The sequence below is a fragment of the Trichosurus vulpecula genome, chromosome 5 (assembly GCF_011100635.1).
Source record: "Trichosurus vulpecula isolate mTriVul1 chromosome 5, mTriVul1.pri, whole genome shotgun sequence".
Taxonomy (NCBI): Eukaryota; Metazoa; Chordata; class Mammalia; order Diprotodontia; family Phalangeridae; genus Trichosurus; species Trichosurus vulpecula.
In genome coordinates, this window is record NC_050577.1 from 210,659,953 (window position 1) to 210,676,338 (window position 16,386).

At 37.0% G+C, this 16,386-nt stretch overlaps 1 protein-coding gene across 1 annotated transcript in view; it reads left to right on the plus strand.

Annotated features, from left to right (window-relative positions):
* NELL2 (neural EGFL like 2) overlaps positions 1–16,386 on the plus strand; it is a 200,001-nt gene that overhangs the window by 177,997 nt on the left and 5,618 nt on the right. Inside the window, exons 16-18 of the mRNA XM_036761454.1 lie at positions 1,438–1,578; positions 13,525–13,718; positions 15,386–15,562. Of these exons, the coding sequence (XP_036617349.1) occupies positions 1,438–1,578; positions 13,525–13,718; positions 15,386–15,562 (512 nt within the window). The remainder of the gene's footprint in view (positions 1–1,437; positions 1,579–13,524; positions 13,719–15,385; positions 15,563–16,386) is intronic.

Below are 16,386 nucleotides of genomic sequence, written 5' to 3' on the forward strand. Positions count from 1 at the left end.
TTTGTTGTAGGCTCTTTGACTCTGTTGTCTTCTTTAGGCTGTATGTTTTGGTCTTCTTTGTCACCAAAGAAAGAATCCAAAGTCTGAGACTGAATCTGGGCACGTTTTCGCTGCCTGGCCATATTCCCAACCAACTAACTTGACCCTTGAGTTTTTCAGTGGGGTATGACTGCTTGTAGACTAACAAGTTCTATGTTCCACGTTTGGCGGGGAGGTGCCAGCTCTGTCAGACCCGCACTGCTCCTTCCTCAAGAACCCCCAACCCGAACTGGGCTTAGATCTTCAGCAGGCTGTGCACCCCTGCTGTGATCTGCCACTTAATTCCTCCCACCAGGTGGGCCTGGAGCTGGAAGTAACAACAGCTGTAGCTGCCCCACCTCCGCTGCCCCCGGGGCTGGAAGCTGAACCGAGAACTCCTTCCACTCCCGCAGCTTTTCCCACTAACCTTCTCCGCAGTCTTTGGTGTTTGTGGGTCGAGGGGTCTGGTAACTGCCGCAGCTTACATATTTAGGGCGCTAGGGGCCCCATCTGCCCGACTCCAAGTTTGGTTGTTCCACGCCACTCAGGCTGGGCTCTACTCCACTCCGTTCCCAGCTCCCAGCTCCATGTGGAATAGACCTCACCCAGAGACCATCCAGGCTGTCCTGGGCTGGAGCCCTGCTTCCCTCTGCTGTTCTGTGGGTTCTGCCATTCTAGAATTGGTTCAGAGCCAATTTTTATAGGTTTTTGGAGGGACTCGGTAACGGAGCTCACTCTAGTCCCTGCTTACCAGGCGCCATCTTGGCTCCGTGCCCCCCCCACCAAATCTCACTATCACTAAATCCTCTACTAGAAAAGATAATTATTTTCTGATGATCATCACTCTCTTATTACAAGTACTTCTAGGCTAAAACCTATATATAAAACAAAAGACTTCTTTGGATTGGAATAGGCCAACATTGATGTGTATTAGAGGCAACTGATAAAATCTTTACAAGCATGTTCCACATTTATTTATATTGCCTTTGTAACATATCTCCCAGAACTTCCATTTAAATAGGTCAGCTTTCTCTTCATTTCCCATGCAGTGAATTCCTTTGAACTTCTCCATCATGTTCTCTGTTTTGCAGCTTCTTACTGTATATTTTCTTCTTCCATTAGATTGTAAGTTCCTTGAGTGTGGGGACTAACTTTTTATCCCCTTTCTTCACGTTTCCAGTACTTAGCACATAGTAGATACTTTAATAAAGTTTCACTGACTGACTTTCATTGAGTTAATGGGTTTAAGGTGTTTTGTATGTAAAATAATAAAAATAAAAATTATCATCATTACTATTATTGTATATCAACCCATTTCCAGGGTCCATTGGTATCACAATTAACAATAAGCTTGCTAACACTCCTCAGTGGATTATAGCTATTATTTAACTTCTTTTTCTCTAACTTGTTTTTGAGCAGACATTGATGAATGTTCAGATGGTTTTGTACAATGTGACAACCGTGCTAACTGCATTAACCTGCCTGGTTGGTATCACTGTGAGTGCAGAGATGGCTACCATGACAATGGGATGTTTTCACCAAATGGAGAATCATGTGAAGGTCAGTACTAAAGAAATGACTTTATAATGAACAGTCTAGCAAAACATAGGTATCATGCCCCCCTAAAGGTATAAACCATATGCCATTTTAAACCCAGATGTAATATGATATTAAGTTTTGACAAAAATCTGTATACACTAATGATATAATTTAGCGTTTCTGAGATTAGTCAGTCAATAACCATTTATTAAACAACTACTATTTGCCAGGCACTATGTTGAGCACTGGAAACACAAAGACAAAATGAAACAGTTGAGTTGCTTGTGTAACTAAATTTCCATTTTGCACCATATACTTAAAAAAACTATCTAAAAACTCTTTATATTATATTCAGAGCTGTTTTTGTTTCTTTCTGAATTTCTTTCTGTTATCTTTTGTAAGAAAAAGAAATCCTTTGTCTTATTCAAAAAACCTCTTTCCTATGAAAGATCCATTGTATTACTCTATTATGTAAATATAGTAGAACCATACTCATCCTTTCAGGGCAAGTTATTCTTGGTTATAAGCCTTTATCTTTTGCCTTTTAGAATATTGTATTTCATGATTTCCTCTTATAGCAGAAGCTTCCAGGTCTTTTTTCTGGATGCTTGCAGTATTTTTTTTCTTAGACATGGAAACTCTGAATTTTAGCTATGACATTTCTAGAATTTTTTCTTTCATAGTTTCTTTCAGGATGTTACCAGCAGATTCTTTCTATTGTCATCTTCCCCTCTGATTTGTAATGAATGTGGGGAGCTATCATGTATAATTTCTTGAAATATAGTAGCCAAGCTTTTTCTAAAGCATAGTCTTCAGGAAATGAAGTGATTCTTAAATCCTTTCATTTTAGCCTATTTTCTAGGCCAGTTGTTTTTTTTTACATCTAATATTTTCTTTTATTTTTCAGTCTTTTGAGTTTTTTCTAATATTTCCTGTCTGACAGAGTCATTGATTTCTATTTAATCTATTCCAGGTTTCAAGGAGTCTGTCCACTGCAGTAAAGTTTACTAGTCTTCCATTCTATTTATTTCCCTCTAATTCTTTCTTCCAGATATTTTATTTCATTTGTAAAATATTTTGCTTCATTTATTTAAGGTATTCCAATAGTCCTTGTGGAAAATACATTTTTTTCTATTTTCTCCTTGCAGATACTCTGGAGTTACTTTCTCCTACTAGGCTAGATTTTTAAACATCTTTCTGTTTACAATAATTTTTTCCCTTCCTTTTATACTAGTCAGTATGTTCTTTGGCTTACTCATCTCTCCAGTCTTAATTGCTTAATTGAGGTGTTATGCAGCAGTGGGAATCTTTTGGGTGAGATGGTCTACCCCACTTAGTTTCATCCTTGGTCACCAGGGCTCCTAATCTGACCTCCACCTCCTTCCAGAGCCAAATTTCTCTGGATCTTTGAAGTTCAGAGTGATGGATCTTCAGGGCCTTCTGTGTAATCCCAGGAAAGAGTAATCGAGCCCTCAGAGCCCTTTAAGGCACTGAAGGGCCTTGACTGTTCTTATTTAAGTGCTGCTGGGCCACACTGACCGCCTGGGCCCCTGATGACCTCCCAAACTCTGGGTTTTTCAAACTACCCTAGGTATTTCTCAGTGGATCCTTCTTTTCTTGCTGCCTCTAGATACAGTTTTGCTGGGTACACATAAAGACATTTTCTAGGTCTCTGACCAAAAACAGAATGAGGAGAAAATATATGAGAATAAGTTTGTTACCTGAATGCCATTACCTCCCCCCAACAAAAGGATCCTAGATACTATATTTTAAGAAATCTTAAAAGAAATCTGCCCAAATCCTTTATAATCCAAGAATAAAGTGAAAGTAGAATTAAACTGCTGGTCAGCTCCTGAAAGAAACCCCAAAATGAAGACTCTCAGGAATGTCATGGCCAAAAGCCAGAGTTTCCAGGTGATAGAAAAATACTAAAAGCAACCAAAAAGAAAGAATTGAAGTACCAAACTGCAGTCAGGATCATACATGATTAGCAGACATCATTATAAAGAAGTCAAGACCTTGGAATACAATATTCCAGAGATGGATCCAAGAAGGCTAGATGTAGAAGCAACATTTCAGCTGAAGGTATCCTAACTTTCCTCTCCAAACATATTTAAAATAATATATCAAATTCTGGAACAGCATAGCCAATAAAAGGGATTTTGCCAGCCTTAAACAATGGTGGAGGCCAGAAGCAAGTCTGTGATGTTGTAGGAGGGGGCTGACCCAGAGCACTGCATGTGGGCAACATAAGCTATGGGCCTTGGAGTTTGTGGCTGCAAGAGCTGCAGCAGCAGCAACAGTCCAGGGAGCTCTCACCATAAAGAGATATTAAGAGGATTGGACACAGGTCAGAAAGATGTTAAAACACTTCCAGGAGCCAAGATGGCAGAGTAAACAGTAAATCACTGTAACTCCCCCATATTCACCTCTGAACAACCATAAAATAGTATGCCAAAACAAATCCTGGAACAGGAGAACCAGTAAGAAAATGGAGTGAAACAATATTTTAGCTGAAGAAACTGAAAAGATCAGCAAGAAAGGTCTGTTCACTCAGGTAAAAAGAGAATGCATTCCAGGATGGCAAGCAGCCTAGCCAACCAGCAGCAAGCCCCACCTCAGCAAACCAGTGGGAGATCCTGAGCTCCAGTGTGGTGGAGCAGTCAAACACCAACACCAGGACCCCCGGGTGCCCTAGCATAGCCATAGGAACCAGCAGACTTCAACTCCAAGAACTACCACATGCTTCAGCATAACGCCAAGTGAATAGGCATCTTCTAGTGGGTAAACCTCCATTTGCTTCAGTGTAGCCCCAGAGAAATGCAGAAACACACCATTGGGCCTCAGCACACACCAGACATCACCAGTAGGACCCTAGCTCAGCACCAGGTAAGCTGCTAGAGTGCTATGGCCCCAGTAGCACCAGCCATCCCCTACTCCACCCCCTTCAGCACCAAACCAGACACAAGGGTCCTCCAAGGGCCTCATCAGTGCAGCACCAGGTAAATAGCCAGGACATGCAACCACTGGCACAAGAAGCCTGAGACAGTGGCCCTTCCACCCTGGGAGCAAAGCTAAATTTAAAAGAAAGGAAAAAGCCCCCCCCCCAAAAAAATATGAGCAAAAAACACCAATAACAACAACAACAAAAGAATTTGACCACAGAAAGTTATTATGGTGACAGGGAAGACTAAGAAAAAAACTCAGAAGCGGACAACAATATCAAAACACCTATGGGCAACACCCCAAAGAAAAATGGGAAGTGGTCTCAAGCCCAGTAAGAATTCATGGAAAAGCTCAAAAAGGATCTTAAAAATTGTATAAGAGAAGTAGAAGAAAAATGGGGAAAAGAAATGAGAGTGATGCAATGAGTATGAAAAAAAGTCAACAGCTTTGAAAACTGCTTAAAAAGTAGAATTGGCCAAATGGAAAAGGAAATACAAAAATACACTAAAGAAAACAATTCCTTAAAGAGTACAATTGGCCAAATGGTAAAGAAAGTACAATAACTAATTGAGGAAAACAACACCTTAAAAGTTAGAATTGGACAAGTGGAAGCTAATGACTCTATGAGACACCAAGAATCAATAAAACAAATTCAAAAGAATGAAAAAATGGAAGAAAATGTAAAATTCCTCTTGGGAAAAACAACTGACCTGGAAAATAGATCCAGGAGAGACATCAGTATCATTGGACTACATGAAACCATAATCAAAAAAAAGGACCTGGACAGTAACTTTCAAGAAACTGTCAAGGACAACTGCCCTGATATCCTGGAACCAGAGGTCAAAATAGGCATTGAAAGAATCCCCTGATCACCTCAGGAAAGAGATCCCAAAATAAAAACTCCAAGGAACATTATAGCCAAATTTCAGAACTATCAGATCAAGGAAAAAATATAACAAATCGGTAGCTACAACATTAAAGGATCAGTGATCATGGAACATGAAATTCTGGAAGGTAAAGGAGCTAAGACTACAACAAAGAATCACTTACCCAGAAAAATTAAGCATAATACATTGAGGGGAAAATGGTAATTCAATGAAATAGAAGGATTTCAAGCTTTTATAAGGAAAAGACCAGAACTAAATGAAAAATTTGACCTCCAATATCAAGACCCAAGAGAAGCATAAACAGGTAAAAAGGGAAAAGAAAACAGAAGGGACTCAATAGGCTAAACTATTTATATTCCTACACAGGAAAATGATGCTTGTAATTCTTAAAAATTGTATCACTGATGGTACAGCTAGAAGGAATATACATAGACAGAGGTCATGACTATAAGGCGAATTTGAGGGAATGACATAAAAAATAAGGAATGAGAAAAAGGAGTATGATGGGTGCAAAAGGAAGGGAAAGGTAGAATGGGCTAAATTATTGCACAGGAAGAGGCATAAAGCATATTACAGTAGAGGTGAAGATGGGAGAGTGGGTGACAAGCATCACTTGAACCTTGCTCTCACCCATATCGGCTCAAAGAGGGACTCATATACACAATCAGTTGAATATAGAAATCTATTTTACCCAATAGGAAAGTAGCAAGGGAGGAGAAGAAGTGAAGGAGGGGTAGGGACCAACAGAAGGGAGGGCAGATCAGGCAAGGTGGTAGACAGTGGCAAACCACTGGTGAGGAGGGAAAGGGTGAAAGGAGAGAGAAGACAGGAGGAAGAATATGGTGGAGGGATAGACACAATTAGTAATCATAATTGTAATGTGAATGGGATGACCTCTCCCATAAAATGGAAGTGGATAACACAGTGGATCAAAAACCAGAATCCTATAGTATGTTGTTTATAAAAAACACACTTGAAGCAGAGAGACACACACAGAGTAAAGGCAAGGGACTGAAGTAGAATTTATTATGCTTCAGCTAAAGTAAAAAAATAGCAAGAATAGCAATCCTGATCTCAGACAAAGTAAAAGCAAAACTAGACCTAATTAAAAGTGATAAGGAAGGAAACTACATGTTGTTAAAAGGTACCATAGATAATGAAGCAATATCAATACTAAACATATATGCACCAAGTGGTATAGCATCTAAATTCTTAAAGAAGAAAAGTGAGTTGCAGGAAGAAATAGACAGCAAAACTATACTAGTAGGGGACCTCAATTCTCCCCTCTCAGAACTTGATAAATCCAGCCAAAAAATAAACTAAACCAAGAAGGAAACTAAGGAAGCTAATGAAATATTAGAAAATTTAGAAATGACATAACTTTGGCACAATTTAGACATGATTACATACCATAAGCAAATTAGAAGAGCAAGGAATAGTCTACCTGTTGGATCTATGGAAAGGGGAAGAATTCATGACCAAACAAGAGATATAAATCACTATAAAATGTAAAATAGATCATTTTTATTATATTAAACTAAAAATATTTTGTACAAACAAAACCAATGTAACCAAGATTAGAAGGAAAACAGAAAACTGGGAAACAGTTCTGATAAAGGCCTCATTTCTCAAATATATAGAGAACTGAATGAAATTTACAAGAATACAAACCATTCCTCAATTGATAAATGGTCAATGAATATGAACAAGCAATTCTCAGATGAAGAAATCAGAGCTATCTATAGGCATATGAAAAAGTACTCTAAATCACTTTTGATTATGGAAGTGCAAATTAAAACAACTCTGAGATACCACCTCACACCTATCAGGTTTGGTAACATGACAGAAAAATGATAAATGCTAGAGAAGATGTGGGACAATTGGGATATCAATGCACTGCTGGTAGAGTTGTGAACTGATCCAACCACTCTGGACAGAAATTTGGAACTATTCCCAAAGGGCAAACAAACTGCATATGCTTTGATCCAGCAATACCATTACTAGGTCTGTATCCCAAAGAGATCATAAAAAAGAGAAAAGGACCTACACTCGCAAAAAATATTCATAGCAGCCCTTTTTGTGGTGACAAAATACTGGAAATTGAGAGGATGCCCATCAACCAGGGAATGGCTGAACAAGCTGTGGTATATGAACGTAATGTAATATTATTGCACAATAAGAAATGATGAACAGGTAGATTTCAGAAAAACCTAAAGAGAGTTGTAAAAACTGATACAAAGTGAAATAAGCAGGACCAGGATAACATTGTACAGAATATCAGCAACATTGCGTGATTATCAACTCTGAATGAATCAGCTCTTCTCAGTCACAAGGTGATCTGAGACAAGTACAAAGGACTTACAAAGTCCTATCCACATTCAGATAAAGAACTGATGACTCTGAATTCAGATTAAAACATATTTTTTCATTTACTTTATTCTTTTTCATGTTTTTTCCCTTTTGTTCTGTTTCTACTTTCACAATTGTGACTGATATGGAAATATTTTTGCATGATAGCACATGTATAAAATATATCAAACTGTGAATCATTTTCAGAAGAGGGGAGGGAAGAGAGGGAGGGAGAAAAATTTGGAACTCAAAATCTTGTAAAAATGAATGCGAAAAATTTTCTTGACATGTAACTGGGAGAAAATAAGATACTATTCCAAAAATAAAACAAAATAAATGAGAAGAAAAAAGAGATTAAAAGAGAATCCTGTGCTAGCACTGGGTGCAGGACCAAGTGCTGCTTGGACATTCCATTGTCCACTAATCAGTTCTGGGACACAATTCTAAGGCAGAGAGCAGTGCTTGTGGTCATAAGGGAGCAAGAGTTCTGGTCAAAGTTCTATGGCACAGAGAAGTAGAGGCCCTAGTTCCTGGCAGCAGTTTCAAGGTGGAGAGAGGGACACTAATGTTTGTGGTTACAAGGGAACAGGGGACCTTCATTAGGACCAGAATTCAGACCAGGAAAGCAGTGACCACACCTTTCCCTGGATCATACAATCTTGGAAGCACCAGAAACCTAGAGACTCCCAGAGCTAGCACTGAAAACAGCATTGCAAACAAGGCTGGAGCATGATACAATGATCATGCTATGCCACCCCCATCCCCAACCCCAATATGAGCAGACCCCCAACTCTAACATAAAATGCAAAGTCAAGAAATAGTCTGGGAAAATGAACAAGCAACAATAAAAATAAAAGGCTATTGTGGTGACAGGGAGGCTCAAGACACAAACTCTGAAGAAGACAATGACAAAAACATCTACAAGCATAGCCTCAAAGGAGAATATGGATTGGACACAAGCCCAAAAATAATTCCTAGGAGAGTTAAAGAGAAAGATGAAGATGAAAAAAATTTTAAAAATCAAATAAGAATGGTAGAAGAAAAATTGGGGAAAGAAGTTAGAGTAATATAAGAAAAGTATGAAAACAGAATTAACATGTTGGTAAAAGAGGGGCACAAAAAATACTATAAAAAATACCTCCTGAAAAATTTAAAATTGGCCAAATGAAAAAAGAAGTACAAAACTTCATTGAAGAAAACAATTCCTTAAAAATTAGAATTGGGCAAGTGGAAGTTAATGTTGCCATGAAACATCAAGAAATAATAAAACAGTCAAAAGAATGAAAAAATAGGGAAAATGTGAAGTATCTTCTAGGGAAAAAAACTGACCCAGAAAATAGATGGAAGACAGATAATTTAAGAATTATTAGTCTACCTGAAAGCCATGATGAAAAACTGCCTATACATAATATTTCAACAAGCTATAAAGAAAAATTACCCAGACATCTTAGAATCAGAGGGCAAAATAGGAATGGAAAGAATTAACTAATCGTCTCTTTAAAGAGCTCTTAAAATAAAACTCTCGGGAATTCTATGGCCAAATTTAAGAGCTGCCAAGTCAAGGAGAAAATATTTTAAAAAGTTGGAAAGAAATAATTCATTTATCATGGAGCCACAGTCAGGATCCACAAGATTTAGCAAATACCATTACAAAGGAATAAAGGGTTTGGAATATGATATTCCAGAAAGGAAAGAAGCTAGGATTATAACCAAGTATAACCTACCCATGGTTATTTATACTCCATATATAAATGGATATTTCATGAAATAGAGGACTTTCAAGCATTCATCATGAGAAGACCAGGGTTGAAACTCAAAAACAAGACTTGAGTATTTAAAAAGGTTAAACCGTTTACATTCCCGTTCAGGAGGATGATACATTTAACACCTAAGAATGTCAATTACATTAATTAAAATGATGATTATTAGGGCAGTGAAAAGGAATCTGCATCGGCAGAGGACACAGTTGTAAGTAAGTATGTTGGGATGCAATATTAGAAGGAGTTTCTTTACCCATATCTACTCCCTATATGGGTACTTCACTACCATTGTGCTCTAAGTTTGTGCCTAGTCTTCCCATGCACACTTTGCGTATTTGTGCGAGAATGTGTCCCAGGTTTATGGGAGAATTTTTTTATAACTTCCATATTTTCTTTGCTATCAAATCAATGCTTTTGCCTTTAGATAATTGTACCTAATGGCTAACTGTTCACGTGGAGCACACCAATGTGAGCTCATAAACTATAAGTTTTTGAATGCAGACCTATGGGGTACCTTTTTGAACCTGTAAGTAGTAGTAACCCACCTAGTTATCTAACATACAGACTTATGGGTTTCAAGCTAAGGGAGTATGTCAAAGGGATTGCTGTGTATATGCTTATCTCTATCCCACAGCTGCCCAAGCCTTGAAGGGACAGAATAAAGGGATATAGATATAGATATAGATATAGATATAGATATAGATATAGATATAGATATAGATATAGATATAGATATAGATATAGATATATAGATATAGATATATAAATATATATGCCTAACCTACCTGAAAGGCCCCATACACCTTTTTTCCTTCTTGGCCTCCATGCTTTTTCCAGACTCAACCTCTTCAGCTTTGCTGTATCTGCCTCCTTCACTACTCTTGTAGCTTTCACCATCCCTAGTCTAGGCCCTGGATCTGGTCCTGTCACTGAGGCTGTCACCATCTTCATCAAACACTGCCACTCAGTTTTCCCAGCCTTTTGCTCATTCCCTGATACCTGCTACTTCCCAACCCTTAGAAAGATGTGGGAAGGGAAAGAGGAGCTGGCACTCCACTAGAAACTGGCTATTCTGTGCTCAGGAAAGCCTTACTCTTACTCTTCCACTCCACCACCTTAAGTTTTTACAGACACTGATGTATACAGCCCTTACTTTGGGTACCACTGATCTAGATTATGTCCTAGCCTCTAATTAATGCTATGCTCAAGCCATTAAAGAAAATTCCCTTTATTTTTAAAACATTCAGGGAAAAAAGTCTATAACTACCTTTGATTCTTATGTCATAGGATCATAGATTTAGAGCTGGCAGGGATGTTAGAGGTCCTCAAGTCCAACACTTTCATGTAAGTGATGAGGAAACCAAGACTCAGGGAGGTTAAGCAACTTGTCTGCAGTCACACAGTAAGTGATGGAGGAGGGGAAGGGTCTTGTCTCTCAAATCATATTTCCTAGAAAGCTAGTCTTTCTAATGATCATTCCAATTGCAATCTAATAATTTTTTTCTTTATTTCCTCTCAGTAGGAATAATAACAATAGTAGATTATATTATTATAGCCCTTTTGGATTGCATAGTGCTTTATCATCATCTTATATTCAAAACAAATCTCTAGGAAGGAGGGAGAATAAAGTTTTGTGGGGGATTATTGTTTATTTTTTCCAAAAATGGAGCTAATTTGCCCGTAGTTATACAATTTCCCAGTGGTAGAGATAGGACTAAAACCAGATCCTCCAGCTCCTAGTCTTATTCTGTTTCTACTATGAGTGATCATAATCTGCAGCAGCATTTATGTAGTGTTAAATACTATATAATATTTGAAAAACACTGTACAAATATTGTCTCATTTTATCCTTACAACAACCCTGGGAAGCAGATGGTACTATTATTCTCATTATATAGTTGAAAAACTGGAGGCAGAGAGCTTAGTTGACTTGCCCAGGGCCTTAAAGCCAGTAACTAAGACTATATTTGATATTATACTCTCTTCCTCACAACAGATTAAACTTAGAAACATTTGCTCACTGACATACATAAAACATATCTTGATATATGTTTATCATCTTAAATGTATTTTAATTCATGAATTTTGTAACTATATGCTCAAATAAAACATCTCTTATGGAACAGATTTATGAGAAAAGATATGTATACTGTTCATCTGTATGAAAATGCTATGGGTTTGTGATTTCCACTGCATAGAGTAGGGGAAAGAGATCCAAAGAGGAGAAGAGAAAGAAGTTATAGAATTAAGGACTAAATGGGATTATCAGCCAGATGGGAGCTATAAAGTAGTTGCTGGTGTTTAATTATGGAGGTGGGAGTAAAACAGGGATAAAATACAAGTGATTAGTGGAGGAAAACAGCTGGACCAATTCAATTCAATACAGACCTAGAAAGGGAAGGTAAATGTGGGAAAGAGAAAGATACATAATCTGTTGAGGATTGGAGAGGATTTGTCTATGAAATTTATGAATTTGTCTATGAAATTTAATATTATGCCTAAGGAGTCCTGCTGAAATGTCATTATTAGAGAAAGGCAAATTAAAAAAAAAAACTCTGAGAGACTACCTCACACCTATCAGATTGGGTAACATGACAGGAAAGGAAAATTACAAATACCGGAGGGGATTTGCATTAGTTCAATCAGTTGCAATCTTCTCAGATTTTTCTGAAACCATCCCCTCATTATTTCTTATACAACAATATAACCATCACAATCATGTACCATGACTTTTTTAACCATTCCCTGGTTGATGAGCATCCCCTCAATTTCCAATTCTTTGATACCATAAAAAGTTAGTGTAGTGTTGGTGGAGTTGTGAACTACTCTAATCATTCTAGAGATTAATTTGGAACTATGCCCAAAGGGCTATAAAAATTGAATACCCTTTGGCCTAGCAATATCCAAAAGTATTTATCCTAAGAGAAAAAAAAGGAAAAGGACATACACACACACACAGAGGTATATAGATATAATATATATACGCACAAATATATATATATATAATATATAACATGTATATATATGTGTGTGTATATGTATATATGTATGTATATACAGAAAAATATTTGTTGCAGCTCTTTTTATGGTACCAAAGAATTGGAAATTGAGGGGATGCTCATGAACCAGGGAATGGCTAAAAAAGTTGTGGTACATGATTGTGATGGTTATATTGTTGTATAAGAAATAATGAGGGGATGGTTTCAGAAAAATCTGAGAAGATTGCAACTGATTGAACTAATGCAAAGTGAAGTGAGCAAAACCAATAGAACATTGTGCATAACAATAACAATACTGTAGGAAGATCATTTGTGAAAGACTTAGCTACTCTGATCAATATGATAATCCAAGAGAGAGAACTAATGAACTCAGTGAAGTCTGAAGGATCTTTTTTTTTCATTTTATTTTTCTTACCTTTTTTGGCAACATGGCTAATATGGAGATATGTTTATATGACTTCACATAAATAATGGATATCATATTACTTTCCTTTTCAGCAGGTAGAGGATAGAATGGCTGGAGAGGGGAAAGAATTTAGAGCTCAAAATTAAAGTTATACATCTTAAATTTTTTAAAAAGCTAAAAAAGAGTGTTTACCAAAAAAGGAAATTCCATCATGTACTTAAACATAGTTTGGTACCAGGACTAGTGCATTAACTAGATTATCTGAATAATTTTAAAATTTCATTTAGTACTAGCTTATTTTCCCCTAAAATAGAAATGTTTCCTAGCCTCCATGTTCCTTTTGCTAATAAAATAAGTAATCCAAAAATTCCAAAGATTTAACCTATTAACCAAGATTTTGTGAAAAGTCATATGTAAAGACATATCGGGTAGGATTTCCTCTGAAATGTGAATAGTCACCTCCCAAAATTATTGACATTACTTATTTAAATCAGGATCTAACATGAGACACATAACTACAAAATAGAAATTAATTTACAGCTAAATGTTTTATGGTTGGAGATTTCTTATATTGGTTGCAGTACATATTAAAAGTATCTTCTTTTTCCCCTCATCCACAGATATTGATGAATGTGGTACTGGGCGACACAGCTGTGCCAATGATACTATTTGCTTTAACCTGGATGGTGGTTATGATTGCCGGTGTCCTCATGGAAAAAACTGCACAGGGGATTGTATTCACAATGAAAAAGTTAAACACAATGGTCAAATTTGGGTGTTAGATAATGACCGATGTTCTGTGTGCTCATGTCAGGTTGGTATAGATAAAAAATTATTGATCATTCTTATGTCTCCTCTTATCATGATTATTTATGAAGAATCACATAGAAATGAAGCCAATGCAGTACTAGTGAAAAAGAAATTATCTTTATAATTTAAAAATATTTTACTTGTATATTTTACATCACAGTTATTTCTGAGTATGTCCCTTCATTCCCCTACCCAGCAAGCTACCCTTTGTATCAAAGAGAAAAAGAGAGAGAAATTACAGCTTATGCAACATTCTATACCCATAGTCTCTCTCTTCTACAATGAAGGGAAGATTATACATTGTCTCAATTTGTCTCTAAGGCCAAGCTTTGTTAGAATTATTAAATGCATTAGGTTTGGATTTTTTTCCATTTGCATTGCTATACATTACATTGTATTTATCATTTTGTTGGTTTTCCTTACTTTGCTCCTCATTCTTTAAGACTATACAAGTCTTTCTATACTTCTCTGAAACCATTTTGTCATTTGTCATTTCTAACAACTAAGTAATATTCCTGTACATTCATGTACCTTAGTTTGTTCATTCTTCAGTTAATAAATCGAATTTATTCGCTAGTGAACTCAGTTAATGAATTTGTTTCCATTTTATGCTATTATAAAAAAAATGTTGCCATGAATATTTTAGGTTATATGGGACCTGTTTTCTGTGTTTGGCCTTTGTGGAGTATACATCGAATAGTAGGATTTGTGGGCTGAGTCCTTTTAGTATGTTTTCCCTCCATCATACTTCCAAATTACTGTCAGGAATAGTTAAGCCTTTTAAGCAATTGGTCATATCCTTTTATCACCTGTCTAGTGGAAAATGTCTTATTCTTATATAATTGTGTTAAATCTCTTATATTTGGTTAAGCTATTTTTTAATTTTTTAAAGATGTACATTGCAATATCTGTTCTACTGATGAGTGGCATTCCTATGAAGAGTACTTAATGTTAGCTACTAATGACAGAAATTTGCAACTATTTACACAAAAACAGGGCTGCTACATGGTGCAGTGGATAGAGTTCTGGGCCTGGAGTCACAAAGACTCATATTCCTGAGTTCAAATTTGGCCTCAGACACTTACTAGCTGTGTGACCCTGGACAAGTCACTTAATCCTATTTATCTCAGTTTCCTCATCTGGAAAATGAGCTACAACAAGAAGTGGCAAACTACTCTAGTATCTTTGCCAAGAAAACACCAAATGGGGTCATGAAGAGTCAGGTACAATTAAAACAATTGAACCACAACAGAAAAACAGACAGGCTCAAATATTTCAGAAGGCTTCCACCTAAAGGAAACACTGATTAGTTACCAAAAACTGTGACTTTACTACTCAGATAGAAATCATTGGCTTTCTAGGGAAATATGCCATAGTAATTTTCTCAGGCTATTTTAGTCAATTGAAAATAGGAAGGACAGTTCATAACTGCAAAACAAGTTTCTCTGCTTTTGGTCATTTCTATGCAAGCTACATAAATGGAACTTTGACAAAATTATTATAACAATAAACATTTAAGTAAAATCAGAGAACTTTAATTTATTATAAACTTTGTTACTGCAGAGTGATTTAACTGCCAAATTAATCCTCAAGTGGCCTTCTTTGTGGCATTTTTCATAGTGAGAAACATAAAGGTTTCTACTGACACCACTATTTCTCTTATTATGACAGAATGGATTTGTCATGTGTCGCCGGATGGTCTGTGACTGTGAGAATCCCACTGTTGATCTCTTTTGCTGCCCAGAGTGCGACCACAGGGTTACCAGTCAATGTCTTAATCATAATGGGGAAATCTTATACAATAGTGGAGATACCTGGGTGCAGAATTGCCAGCAGTGCCGATGTTTGGTAAGTTTGGCTGAGTGAGATAGATTATCACATGTCCTTGATATTTGATTTTTTCAGTCTGAGAACTCTTTCATTGCAAACTATCTATAACTTTTAGTCCTAGAGTTGCCTGATGCTCACAACTAGTAAATGTCAGTGAAAGAATTTGAACCCAGCTTTGTGTGTGTGCATGGGTGTGTGTAAATATGAGTATATGTATCTCCCTGGCTGCCAGGGTCTCACAGCCTCTAAAAGAGACACATTCTAGAGAAGAGATAACAGATAGTGTGAATAACATTTAACAAAATGATAAATCGAGGCAATTCTCCAAGCATAGTATCATTTATTTAACAGCAACATGCTAGCTGATAATGAAGGATGGGTGTCTTGATAGAAATTCTGAGAGATAAAGTTGTGAGCATGGTCAATCAATATATTAGTTAGGCTAGGAGTAACCAAATAAATTGGATCATTAGCCTCTTGATGACCAAAGACCACGAAAGAGGGCCAACAGGGCCTTTTAAACATAAGTGCGTCTTCCTTCTGACTGGTCTGACAGTCCATCATTTGGACCTCTCCAAACAAAAGCAAGGCAATCACAATTGGTAGACATTTTAATGAGGATGTGGGTTAAGAGTTCTCAATCCTCCCTATTACTTCATCATTGGGGAAGTAGGATGCCCTTCTCTGACACTTGAGGAATGCTAGTTGCTTCATGAGACTCAGCTACCTTTAGCAGTCTTGGCTATAAAAACAAAAGCAATCTCAATCTGGTTTGTTCTTCCCCCTGTGGACCAAGTCACCTCTAACTTTGGTTAGGAAGCAAGGACAGGAGACTTGTCCTT